At 45.6% G+C, this 14,691-nt stretch overlaps 1 protein-coding gene across 1 annotated transcript in view; it reads left to right on the top strand.

The window, feature by feature from the left end:
* ANKRD13C (ankyrin repeat domain 13C) overlaps nt 1-14,691 on the top strand; it is a 459,935-nt gene that overhangs the window by 305,304 nt on the left and 139,940 nt on the right. The window contains exon 10 of the mRNA XM_086953854.1: nt 919-998. Within this exon, the coding sequence (XP_086809980.1) occupies nt 919-998 (80 nt within the window). The remainder of the gene's footprint in view (nt 1-918; nt 999-14,691) is intronic.

The following is a 14,691-nucleotide window of genomic DNA, read 5'->3' as shown; positions in this document are numbered from 1 at the left end:
GGGACTTTTTTAAAACCAGTGTCCTAGGGATTACGCATTATTTCTGTTTAATTGAACATAGAATATCCCACTTCATAATAGCTAATCTTGGAGGTGAAATCAGCAGTTGTCTTTACTCTGAGCTCAGTGACATTTTACGTCAGCCTCAGCTTCAAACTTTTGACACACACGATTACTTTTCAAGTCAAGGTCATGTATAACTGTTTTAGTTCTTTGGTGTGAGACAATACCTCCTTCGGTGTGTATATATAACAAGCATTTGCAATGCAATAGGTCTCGCATTTGCAAAAGTTTAAGATATTGGCATTGTAAATAACAATGCCTTTATTTATCTGTTTTGGTAATTACCACATAAATAAAAGGCATTGTCATTTACAATGCCAATAGCTGAAACTGTTGTAAATGCGAGACCTATTTCATGTCAAAGAAGCAGCTGCCATTGTCCCGGCCTCTTGGAAAGTGAAATTGTGCATGACGCGCTGAATGTTGCAGGAAAGCATGTCATGCCTGCAGTAGGAGAAACTCATAAAAGAAAATAGTGCTTACAGACTAAACTAGCATTAACAATGTAATGGGTCTCGCATTTTCAAAACTTTGACCTATTGGTATTGTAAATGACAATGCTTTTTATTATTGCAGGTTTTTTAAACGCTTAAATAAAAGGCATGGTCATTCACAATGCCCATAGCTCAAAATCTGAGAAATGTGAGACCTGTTGCATTGCAAATGCTTTTTTAAAATCTGTTTTTGCTGGGTAGAAAGGATTATGGCTTGGTGGTCTAGACATTTCACGATTCTGAAAGAAATGTCTTTGTTGTGCGTAACTTGTACTTCACATCAGGTCTAATGTTTAGAGATGCAGAGGATTTGTGTACAGCAATCTAGTAATAGAAGTCCTGTTTGCTTTTTCTTTCACAGCCTGTGCGACGGCAGTCACTTACTCCACCACCTCCCAATACGATTACATGGGAAGAGTACATCGCTGCTGAAAATGGAAAGTATGTGTCACATTAGTGCTTTGTTTTTCAGACACGCACTATGAAAAATTCAACAGTTCATAAAGCATGACATTATTTACCATAAATCTATAAATATATTGATTTAAATTAAATGAGTCAGACTATGAATGGTATCCAGAACACTCATGTTGTAAATCCATTTGTTTAATTCGAACAGACTAAATCCAAGTGATGTATGCATAGAGGTTGAAATATTCCTATGTATGATAAAAATGCAGGCAATGTAAACAATGGTTTGCAAGCATGCAAAGTGGAAAAATGTTTCAGATAGATTGTTTTATTTCATCGCTACTGTAAAGTGATGAGGCATCTGCTTCCAATGTCACATGCTTGCCTTCAAAATCTAAAGCTTCTAACTTTCAGTTATTTCTATGTGCCCCATTCGCATTGCTCCTGCACAACACAAAAGTAGTTTGGAGAAGCTATTCTGGAATCTGTACAGTAGGAGTAATGGAATCTGAAGTATACCAACAGAGTTTGAACAATGGGGATTGAAAGCACAGTGCAAGAGATTTCTTCTTTATCCACTTTTGGATAGAAGTAATATTTTCCATATCTATTTCTTTTCTTTTCCTGAGGCTAGCCAGTAGCTTATTTGCTACTGCAGTCTTTTCTTGACTGTGTTGATCCTATTGGTATGTCCAATAGCATTTGATCTGGCACTAAGGGTTACACATTTCTCCATCTGAGATTCCCGCTCCCAGTACAACTGGAACTTTCTCTTAATCGGTATTTAGAGCTTATTGTGCCATGTAAACATTTTTTAGACTTTATTTTAAGTTTTCAACAAACATACAGTGTGATTCATTCAGCGATACATTGGTTTGGTTGTACATACAATCCTAATAGGCAGATCGTGGGGTAGAAAACAACGGTCTGGTTTCCAGGTTATCCCTATTGTGGTAGGGCATACCATGACGAGGCGCATTATCAACATTCTAATCACAACCCCAGCACAAGTTTACACCACACATACAACTATGAGGTTTGGACTACATCTTAAATACTGGTAACATTTGATGTATGGACACCAGGGACATGCGAGGCCGGGTGCAAAACATAGGGTAAGGTTCTCCCCATGAGAGAGATCTCACCCAGGTGTGTCACTTGGGTTCAGACCACTTCCTGTCCCTACCCCACTCTCCCTTTCATCTTGCTCTACTGCTTCAATTCCATACAAGTAAGCTTGTTAAGGCCCCCAAATATCCCTCAGGCGGCTGCAAATTGGGAGTAGTTCACAGTAGGTGTCTGATTGTGCCATTCTTTAATTGTTGCTAATGGGCCGTGGGCTCAGCACATTGACCCTACGCCTTACAAGCAGCAAGTCTTTCACCACAAGGCATCTGTCCTCTCACCCGCACGTCCTTATCATACCCCAGCAGTGCCAGTATAGGCTCCTGATGCAGCAATTCAGTTGTAATAGCCTCTATTTCACAAAATACCTCCTGCCAGAGTTTCTGAATTCCCAAATATTCCCACGCCAGATGTACGAATCTGGACTTCCTCACAATACGCACACCTCGCACAATTGCGCAGTCCATATCGGGTAGGTCTGACCGATGTGTAGTATGCCCTATTGATGTATTTAAAGTTTATAAGTCTATGTCGACTGTTTAATGAAAGTCTTTGTGACAGAGCAGCAGTATTGCCAATGTTTTTCCGTGATGTTACCCAAATCCCTCTGCCATTCCAACTTTGCTTTTGTGAGCCTGGGCCTACGTGCCTCTTGCATGTATGCATAGATCCTTGCAACTATATGAAGAGAGGTGGCTGTTTGCAAAAGAGTATCGTGCTAGTAGCTCTGTGGGTTCTAGGATATCCTCTCCCAGAAGTGCTAGCAATGCGTGCCTGGCACTATGGTAGTGGATTTGCATCAACGCAGTGAGTCTGGGGCGTCAATCGAAAACTTGATCCCAACTTCTCATTGCTTCCTCACTGAAGAAATCCCCCATGGGGTGTATATCTAAAGCCCTAAACACCTGTGCCGCTTCCCTCTCTAGTGTTGATGCACCTGTCTCTCGAAGAGTGCTTGTGGCAAGGTAATTCGGGCAGCTGTGTTACGTTCCAACCTTAAGTGTGGAAGGTCCTGTGGGTTGTGTACCCAATAGTGCACAAAACTACATTGATCTGCTCTATAGTAGGTGGCAAGACCAGGAACATTCAGTCCTCCGGTATCATAGGGTAAAGTCAAAGTCTCACTGCACACGTGCAGCTGCTTCCCTGCCCAAGCCAACCGGATCATAAGTGTCTTCAGAGTGTTAACTACTAAGCGGGGAAGCAGGAGAAAGATATTTGTGAACAAGAATATAAAGTGGGGAAGTACCACCATTTTCATGATGGTGACCCTTCCAGTGAGTGAAAGTGGCAATTTAATCCAGCATTCGGTTCGCTTGTGCACTTCATTACAGCAGTTGTCTAGAATCACTACCCCTGGGTCGGTCTGTACTTGTATCCCCAAGTAGCAAACTGAGTCTGTCGTCCACTGCAATAGATATTCAGATTGTACATGCGTCGTGGCCAGGGTAAGTGGGAAGGAAAGGCATTTGTCCCAGTTTATTCATAGCCCAGAATTCCCCCCGAACAGGATCACCTCACGCAGCACTGGAGTCTGTTTGTGTTCTGGGTCGCGACATACAGTAGTGTGTCGTTCACATACGCAGAGGTAATTAAATTGTAATGAGGAAACTGCAAGCCCCTGTGCGTGTGATACTCCAGTAGCGCACAGTCCAAGGCCTCCGCAGCTAAGGCGTATAACAGTGATGGCAAGGCACCCCTGACTGGTACCCCAGGTAATATCAATAGGGGCAGTGACTGTACATTTGATCTGGATATGGGCAGTCGGCTGCGTGTAGACCACATTGACAAGCTACAGGAATATATCCCCCACCCCTATCCGTTTCAGCACCTCTCACGTGAAACTCCATTCTACAGAGTTGTAGGGAGCTGGCTATTAATATGATATTGCCACTAGGTGGTAATACGGTGCACAGAATCCAGGGGTTCCCCAAAAGTGTACAAGGCTCAATGTTGAAACTCAGTCCTCTCTATTATTGGTAGTGTAAGCGAGCAGCCTTAGGCCTAACAGAGAGGAGTGTAAGACATTTATTGCACAACAATGATAAGTAATGGACAAACGACTCAAGAAGGAGATCCAGACCAATTTTAGAAAATATTTCTTTGTTTGTATCTTATGTTAAGACCAACATCTTTGTCATAAGATAACTTTTTAATTAAAAATACTTATCACTTTATAAAATCGACACTTAGAAACTTTTCAGCATAGTCCAATGTTATCCTATATGGAAAACAATATTGTGGTTAAACAGGTATGTACTGCACTTACATTACCCCAGTCTTTAGAGCCAAAAGTCAACAAGGGCCAGGGGGTCAGGTGAGTGCCAAAACTGCACAATTCAGAAACTCTGTCCATCACCACCCCTTGTTGTTAAATATTTTGTCCACCCTAAGCGTGGAAGGTGAAGGACTGGGTTCTTTGGACCCAGCGGTGCCAGGGCACAACACCTGAAACCTTCGTGGGTAACCTGCTCCGGCGTACAAGTCACAGAGACACGGGACACTTCCTTCGGCGTCAAAGAGTCAAGGTTTATTTACTGCAGGGAACACAGAAGTCACAGGAAGTACATCGAGTGTAGTTCGGGGAGACTGCTTCAAATTGTATTTGTGGATCGCTCCTTTTATACAGTTTCTACCCATAGGATAACATGATACACAATAGTTTACAACCTGGTTCCCACAAGTCGCTCTCAGAGGGGTCGCTTAGATCACTTTGAAACACACAAGATCCGGAACATAAGTGCGGAAACATTTGGCGGTTCCCAACTGTAAAAAACCCATCTTCCCACCATTAGCAAATTCCAATCAGCAGTAAAGTAGATCGAAACAGGAACGAAGACAGGTGCAGAGGAAGACGGAAACAGTGGGGAGATCGGAAAGGGTGTAAAAGGGGAGTGTCGAGAAGCACGAGATACAGGCATCAAAGGGACGTGCCTAATGAGATGCACGGCTGAGACAATAAGCCCGTGCGGCAAGATGAGCCTCGAGCGGCGCCATCTGCCTTACAGTAGCATCCCCCTCGTCATAAAGACACTTTCAAAGAACATGTGTCTTCCGCAAATATCTTGGGAGTCCCAGGGTCGCGAAGCGGACAGCGTCCGTTCGCTGGCTACTTGAGGGCAAGAGACAAAATGGATGCCGTATCTAAGATGGAACCCGTGGGTACAGATGACAAACCCACATAACAAACGAACGGGTTAAGTTAGCACAGCGAAACTGCGCACACTTGCTAAACTCGTCATTTGCGGTTCATAGATACTAGACTCGACCATATTCGTGTGAGTCGAAAACACCACTTACAATTGTCACGGAACCTCAGACGCTCCTTTTGCCCTCAAGTAGGCAAGCACTAGTCGGAATCATACTCGATATTCATCAGACCATCGAGGTGTTGCTGTAGCATAGCTCTGTCCAACCGAGTCCCCTTGGTAACAGATGGTTGTCTCATACACGTTGTAGCACAGAGGCCACATAAGGCAGGACCACACTGCACACAAAGGCAACACGTGAACAGGAACACTACCACAACCCCGATGATCGTCAGAATCTTCCAACCCCAAGTCGACACCAGGCCCCAAAACCAACCAAGTAGCGTCCAATCCCCTACATCCACGTGTATGGATTCGGAGATCTTGTGCAACTTCGAGATGGCTTGATAGACAGTAGGAGCATTATCTGGAATGAAAATGCAACAGCTCGAATGGATCACTTTACATACCCCACCGCGATCTGCTAAGACAACATCTAAAACCATACGGTTTTGTAATGTCATAAGTCTCTCCGCCTGAAGTTCTGTGGTGATATTACCAAGGGCACTGGCAGTAATGTTAGCTGTCGATTCTACCACTCGAGTCAAATGTCTCAGGTTCCTACTATTAACCATAGGTCCCCAAAACGGGAGGAAACCCTTGAAAAAGTCTCCTGCCTCTTGACCGGCAGTATCCTCTTCACTAATTACGCCTCGTACAACTCTAGTCTTATGGTAATCGGCATCTACAGTGAACGTCGGAGGCAACAGATTTGCAACAAAACATGAGCCCATGAAGTCTGCGGGCAACCATGTGTATGCACGATCATGACAGATGAAGTACGTACCCTTGGCAGCCAGAAGCACAGGGATCGGGGACATTGACAGAACGTAACTTTCAGTGCAAGCACTTACTCCAAGTGAGGCTTGCGAGCCACGACCCACAAGACAAAGATTACCAGTGTGGGGTACGACCCATATTGGAGACGAGCTTTTAAGCTGCTTTTCATTAGTGAACGTACTATATTCCCCTTTATTCGGTGCCCTATAGGCTTGTACCTCTGCCTTAGGGATGAGATAAGCATCATGGATCTCATCTTCCAAATCCTGTATTATCATCGATACCACCCACTGCCATGAGGTAGGACCCGGTTTGGGGGAACGTTCTGGAGAGGGGTGGAAACCTAGTGCGCTTCGAAGCATTGTTTGGTATGCTCGAGCTGACCCTTGGGAACTATACGGTAACACCAGATATGGAATTCCCTTACCCGTAGTATGTGGCATCAACCCACACACCCAACAATTAGTAGTGTTAACCACTAACTGATGCTGATGGAGGAGCTGGATAAAGGAATTGTTGCGGAATTCTACACGTCTAGCCTGTTCGTGTTCTGGTAACATATGAAAGGAATGAGGAGAAGCAGTAGAAGTAATGTTAGGGTAAGGAGTAGGAGTAGGGGTAGGAAGTAAGAAGTAAGACATAGTGTAATACACCCCACCCGCAAAAAATGCGGAAGCAGTTAAAAACAGTACAAACAATTGGAATACAAAACATTTAGTACGACTAAGTTTCTGCAGTTTGACTCTATATGCCTGAGCTCCTTCCAAATCGTTCAGCTTCAAAAATGCCATTTCCCTATGACCGTCCGCAACGTTTCTTGACGCACTTCGTTCTGTGCAGCAATAGTCAATTCCCAGGAGTTCCTAGGAACCGACGGCCTTTAACCTAGCGTCAAGACCTACTGTCCAGAAGGAAGTACGCGCGCGGCCCTACGGCCCTCAATACACAATATGTATTTTATTTAGCACAAATAATTCAGCTGTGGAAGGAAAAAGATACAAGAAAAAAATCTTGATATATGTACAAAACAATTTTCAGTGATACGAATTGTTCACAGTTGATCAGGGGAAACGAAGATATTACAGTTATCAGTTTCAGCAAAGCAAGAAAAAAATTTATTTGTCCTTAGTATGAGAACGCAAAGAATATCGATGTTTCCCATGACGTGTCTGCTCGTCAAACAAAGGATCTGTCGAAGAGACAGCGTCCTGCTGATCAGTTTGCTGATTTGGTCTTGAGTCTTTTGCTGACAATGTTCCAACAATGGCTTTCTGCTGCGCTGAGTGTTCACCAACAAGTTGTGCGTCACTGAAAGGTACAAACGCCGGCAATGTCGCTGCTTCTGTTGACGCAATGCCTTTCCTCACCCACGGGTCTGCCGGCAAAGGAATAGGGACTCGCTTACAATGGGTAGCATGTACCCAGTTCTTCCGTCCCTCAAGACGAACGGCAGTCCTCGTGGCCAAAAGCACCTGGTGAGGTCCAACAAAGCGGGGGTCCAGATTCTTCTTGCGCGAAAAATTTCGGGTGACAACCCAATCACCAGGCTGGAGCTGGTGGCCTGGACCCTCCGTCTGCGTCGGCAAGGCGTCGTAAACCTGTTGATGAATTAACCTCAGTTTAGCAGTCAAGTCATGTAAGTAGTCAATCAACATCGGGTACTCAAGATCAACGAATATACCTGGCCTAGGAACCCCCCACACATTCGCAGGACGGCCGAACACTATTTCATAGGGACTAAGCCCTATTCGGGAGTGTACAGTCGCCCTAGTTGACAGTAATGCTAGAGGCAAAGCGTCAGGCCACGAAAGTCCAGTCGTAGCCTGGATCTTCGCTAATTTTAGTTTAAGGGTGCCATTGTACCCTTCAACCAATCCAGCTGACTGGGGATGATTGGCGCTATGGAATTTCTGATTAATTCCAAGGCCCTTACACACACTCTTCATCACACTTCCAACAAACTCACTTCCGTTATCTGACCACACGACTCTAGGCATTCCATACCGAGGAAAGTATTCCTTCAGTAGGATTTTCGCAGTAGACAAAGCAGTATTATCTTTGAGGGGATAGGCCTCGATCCATCGGGAGAATGCGCAAACCACAACCAAAACGTATTTCAGGTTATTGCATCGCTCCATATGGATGAAGTCCAATTGGATCACCTCAAAGGGATACGAAGGAGGAGCAAAACTGCCAGGGGGAGTTGGGGTTCCTTTGCCAGGATTGTACATTATACACACCATACAATTCTTCACCAAACGTTCAGCACACTTAGTAATTCCATCATTCTTCCACACATCAGCCAACAACTTGCAAATACCTTTCGCGCTAATATGTGCTAACCCATGTGCCATTTGCACAACGGCCAGTACATACGCATCAGGCAACATCCATCTTTTCTGATCTGACAAATCAATCCAGCAACCATTCACATCCAACCTTCCCGTACTTTCTTTCCACTTCATCTTTTCAGTGTCGGTGGCCTCATTCTGAATTGCTTTCACACTCTCTATAGTATTCTCACACATACTTGATTCTGTAGGCCACCTAACCGAATTCGTCACATACATTCGAGTGCTAAGGTTCCGGGCAGTCTCCTTAGCAATCTCATCTGCAAACGCATTACCACGACCAACATCATCCGTCACCTTACGATGCGCACTACATTTAACAATTGCAACTTGAGCAGGCAAAGTCAATGCATCCAAAAGATCGTTCACAAGCTGGCCATGCTGTATTTTCGTGCCATGTGACGTCAAGAAACCACGTTCTCGCCACAATCGTCCGAAACTATGCGCTACACCGAAAGCATACTGACTATCGGTGTACACATTCACACTTTTACCTTCTGCTAATACACATGCTCTAGTAAGAGCGATCAGCTCTGCAGCTTGGGCAGAATTCTGATTCAATCTCGCAGTCTCAACAACAGTATTCAATGTCACCACAGCATAAGCAGTAGTCACATCACCATTCGGCAATTTAAAACATGACCCATCCACATACAGGATGCCATCCGGGTCTTCCAATGGGGTGTTTTTAAGGTCCACACGACCTTTTGTTTCCTCCTCTGTACGCAAGTAACAGTCATGTTCTGTTACTGCATCTGACTCTGCACTAATTGGTAACAAAGTTGCCGGATTTAGGACATTACAACGTTTTATCTGAATGTGGCTTGCCAAGAGCGTCAATTCGTACCCAGATAACCTCGCACTCGTCAAGTGCTGAGTTTTCGTACGGTTCAAAAGAGTATCGACTGCATGCGGAACCATCACCGTAAGCATATTATCCATGACCAATCCTGCTGATTGTCGGATGGAGACCGCAGCTGCCGCAGTTGCTCTCAAACAACTCGGCAATGCTCTAGCTACTGGGTCTAAGGTCGAGGAAAAATATGCACATGGACGTTGCTTACCACCAAAAGGTTGCGTTAAGACGCTTAAAGCACAACCTTCCCTCTCGTGAACATATAACGTGAACGGCTTGCTGTAATCAGGGGTACCTAACACAGGGGCCGAACACAATGAATCACGTAATTCAGAAAAACTTTTCTGACATTCTTCCGTCCATGGTAAAGGAGTCGAAACATCCTTGCACGTAAGAGCCACCAATGGTTTCGCTAGCAATGAAAAATTAGGAATCCACTGCCTGCAGTACGATGTGATACCTAGAAAGGCACGCACATCTCTTTGGGTTTGTGGCACAGCCATGCGCGCAATCGCTGCAATTCTCTCTGGGGTCAATCTCCTTCCCTCCTTTGACAATAAGTGACCTAGATAGGTTACTTCTTGACAACAATATTGGAGTTTAGAAGGTGACACCTTGTGATTCAACTCACAGAGATGTTGCAGCAACGACACTGTAGCAATTTTGCAAATGTCCTGAGTATCAGCAGCCACCAATAAGTCGTCGACGTATTGGATTAAAGCCGCACCAACCGGCAACCTAAACGCATCTAGTTGACCCTTCAAAGCTTGACTGTAAATCGATGGACTTTCACAGTAGCCCTGAGGAGCGCGTTTGAACCGGAAGCTACGTCCACCAAGAGAGAAACCGAAAAGGTCCCTGCTCTCTTCGGCAATCGGGATGCTGAAAAACGCATTTTGCAAATCAATCACCGAAAACCATGAAGCCGTAGCTGGAATCAGAGTCAGTAGCGCCGTAATGTCAGGCACAACAGGGAATTGAGGAACCACAATTTTATTCACCTCCCGTAAATCAATAACAAAACGATAAACAGGCGGTTTGGTAGGATCAGTACGTTTAAGAATGGGCAGTACAGGACTATTGCACACGTTTCCCCGAGTTTCTTCAATGACATCTTTCTCGATCAAATCATAGATGATCGCTAACAAAGCTCGTTCACCATCCAGGGAGATACGATATTGGGGAATACGTGGCAATCGCACATTCGATTTCAACTGAACAACATAAGGGGAGATATCAAGTAGGCCCACGTCGTTTGGACCCGTCGCCCACAAAGATGCAGGAAGAGAACTCAATTCCGGTGGAAGCTTATCGAGGGACAAGTACATGGGAGAGACTACCCTCTCTCCTAACGTAAGCTTTATACCCGCAGGAGAACAATACAAAGTCGCATACAAGCGTTTAAGCAAATCCAGACCCAAAAGATTTTCACCACAACCAGTGGTTAAAATCAACGGAGCTTCGAGCTCACGAGGCCCAATTTTAAGGGGCAAAGGGCGCGAAACTGGATTGCTAACGGGGGCGCCAGAGAATCCAACAGATACATTTGTTAAGCCAGACAAAGGTGCGCCAGGGAGTTTCGAATGCATGATAGAACTTTTCGCTGCACCAGTGTCCAACAGAAAAGGCTCAACGACGCCCGATGTAGCAACTGCGACGTAAGGCCCTCTCTGATCAACCGGAACTGATACCACTCCCTCTCCTTGTCTTTGGCTGTCCTAGTAATTACTATCGTCAGTTCCCTGATCGACGTAATAATCGTCTACATTGTACTGCGCAGATCGTCCTTGCGATGATCCACGTTGGTCGAAACAATTATTAGAATTTGACGAGTTATCAGAACGGTCGTTCTGAGCACCACGACCTCTACCACGTGATGCGTTCTGTGAACCACCACGACCTCCTCTAGACGAATTACCACCACTACGGTCATTTAAAGCAGGACAATTGAATTTAATGTGTCCCTCCTGTCTACAATAAGCACATTGATTGTACCCCAACGAAGATCTCTGAAAAGATGAATCATTACGCGGCTGCGATCGATTTGATTGCGACTGCGATCTATTCTGCTGAGGCGCATTCTGATTAGAACGCGGCGGATATGCTTGTTGTAACAACACTTTAGTTTTCAGCTCTTTCGTCTTTTTATCGGCACGGTCATTTTCCTCTTTTTCTCTATTTTCGTAATATTGTGCCGTAGCCAATATCTGAGCTGAGGTAGAAACGGCCCACGCACTTTCTGAATTCTTCAATTTACTGCACAAGTCGGGCAATAAGTTCGATACAAATTTATCCACAAACAACCTCTGTCCACCCTCAGTACCCATATCCTGCCCACTATGATCGACGAATGTTTCCTCGAACCTCGTAAAGAAGTCTGAAACACTCTCATCTTTCTTCTGCTTACAGGCTGACAACTTGTCCCAATTTACCCTCATAGCTGGCATAAGCGTTTTCATTAACGTAATGATTCGCTGGGGAAGAAGTTCAATCAACTGATCGGGTTTAGTAGCAGCCACTTGTCCAGCGTCTGCCGCTGTAATGGCAGCCCAATCACCACCTAATTCATTCGCGTGATCTTGGTGACGAATCTTGGCCCATACCGGTTGCGGTACGACATTGCCAAACAACATGTCGATATCGGCCAGATTCATTATCGTAGCGTCTACGAGCTGCGATAATTCTTTGTAATACCCCGCAGGATTTTTGCGAGGATCAGGCAAAGTTTGTTTCACCTGAAGCACTTCCGATCGTTTCCAAGGGAGGTGTATCCACACTCTCTGGAAATGCGCTGGTATTGGAGCATTAGCATTAGTATTATCAGCGGGTACCCAAACTGGCGGAACTTCTCGCATAGGATATTGGCCAGACCCATCTCGTTGTTCAATGTCCTCAACGAACAATGCATGAGGAATAGGAGCGGGACGAAGAGATAGCAACCGTTCAATAGCACGTCGGACATTAGTATCGACTATCAGTCCAGTTGCGAACTGAAGCCGAAGATTAGACAGGGCGGTCAGCACCTCGTCAGGCGCAACAGCCGCTATCTGATCATGTAAGAACTTGCACATTTCATCAAACACATATCTCTGAGTAGGTATGTTGAATTGATCAAACGTTTCGAGGACAACACGAGGTGGATTTCTAACAGGGTTTATCATCCAACCCATCGCCATATTGTATAGCGCAACACGTTCTCTATTACCAGGAAGCTGGCTACGTCTCTGTGGACCATCAGAACCTGCAGACCCAAAAACAGGTCCGAGCGACTGAAAGAAGTTTGTCGCAAGGGGAGAATCACGATTACGAGTAGAGGGAGAAGAGTAAGACACAGGACTAACAAGAGAAGGAGTAGAAACGTTAGCAGCAACAGGGGTTAACAACACAGGAGCAGTAGCGTGAGCAGTAGCGGGAACAGGAGTATGTGGAAGCGGAGGAGCAGTAGGAATAGACACAGGCACAGGAGCAGGAACAGTCGGAAGAGCGGGTGCAGGTTGAGGAATAGGCGGAGGAATAACAAGTGGGAGAGCAGGTACGGCAGGGACCACAGGAACTGCGGTACCCTGTACGTACGGAGGTGGCGACTTCATAAGATAGGACATTAAAGAATCCTCAACTGCCTCTTCCTTCTTATCCGACTCCGTAGACAAAACAGGATAGCATTTGTCTATGGACATACGCTGTAATCTCTCAAACACTTCCTTATCCTTATCCTCCTTATCACGCTGAAACTGCTCAGCTTTCTTTACAACAGTAGCAACAGTATCTCGCTGACTACGTTTATTTTGTCTGATCTCTTTCTGTCGGGCTTCTTTGCGCCAGAACCGAAAGGCATCAAACATGGCCGGCCTTGATTTACGTTCGAACAACTTTATTTCCAAATTATCTAAGATCGACGCTTCGAAGCTACCGTGAGGTGGCCAACGAAGATCGCCGTCTTTCTTTGTATATTTGATCCAATAATCGTTAAAAGCAATCGGGCCTAGCCCATGTTTGCTATATAGGTCATAAGTAGGAGTTCCAACCGGAGGTATCGGACATGAGTCCTCCAGCAGGGAATCCGCACCACAAGGTCTAAAGCAACTGAACAAAGTACTGCGACCAGGCATCTTGCACACTAGCCGAGTTTCACAAACTTCAAGGGTTACGGGATTTACCAAGTCCCAGCAAGAACAAAACCCTCGGTCTTTGGCGGCTGCAGTCGTCAAACAAATACAACAACAACAAAGTACGCTAGCAAAGTGTCACCGACAAAAACACTCACACAGCGTGTACAACAAAGACACCCGCTAAAGTGTCTACAACAAAAACACTCGCTAAAGTGTTTACAACAAAGAACTCTGGGAGCGACCCACAAATACTTAACTCAAAGATCAATGGCGTCCTCAGGAAGGCCCGTCAATCGTCTCGCTATACCAAGGTCTACGCCAGGCGCCAAAACAGGTCTACAGTCAGGGTAGCAGTCCGTCGCAGCCGTTAGGAGGCGGGAATCTTCGCGGGAAAAGTCTTCGGGCCACTTATTTCGACAACAGGATCGATGAAGCGGGGTGCACCTTCCCTCGGAGATTTCACACGAAGTTCCTCACGATCGTCAGGCTTGGACCGGTACCACTGATGCAGCCCCACGTTGGGCGCCAACTGAAGGACTGGGTTCTTTGGACCCAGCGGTGCCAGGGCACAACACCTGAAACCTTCGTGGGTAACCTGCTCCGGCGTACAAGTCACAGAGACACGGGACACTTCCTTCGGCGTCAAAGAGTCAAGGTTTATTTACTGCAGGGAACACAGAAGTCACAGGAAGTACATCGAGTGTAGTTCGGGGAGACTGCTTCAAATTGTATTTGTGGATCGCTCCTTTTATACAGTTTCTACCCATAGGATAACATGATACACAATAGTTTACAACCTGGTTCCCACAAGTCGCTCTCAGAGGGGTCGCTTAGATCACTTTGAAACACACAAGATCCGGAACATAAGTGCGGAAACATTTGGCGGTTCCCAACTGTAAAAAACCCATCTTCCCACCATTAGCAAATTCCAATCAGCAGTAAAGTAGATCGAAACAGGAACGAAGACAGGTGCAGAGGAAGACGGAAACAGTGGGGAGATCGGAAAGGGTGTAAAAGGGGAGTGTCGAGAAGCACGAGATACAGGCATCAAAGGGACGTGCCTAATGAGATGCACGGCTGAGACAATAAGCCCGTGCGGCAAGATGAGCCTCGAGCGGCGCCATCTGCCTTACAGTAGCATCCCCCTCGTCATAAAGACACTTTCAAAGAACATGTGTCTTCCGCAAATATCTT

This window comes from Lissotriton vulgaris, chromosome 1_1 (assembly GCF_964263255.1).
Source record: "Lissotriton vulgaris chromosome 1_1, aLisVul1.2, whole genome shotgun sequence".
Classification (NCBI taxonomy): domain Eukaryota; kingdom Metazoa; phylum Chordata; class Amphibia; order Caudata; family Salamandridae; genus Lissotriton; species Lissotriton vulgaris.
Note: the sequence above shows the minus strand (reverse complement) of the source record. Positions and strands in the feature narration are given on the sequence as shown.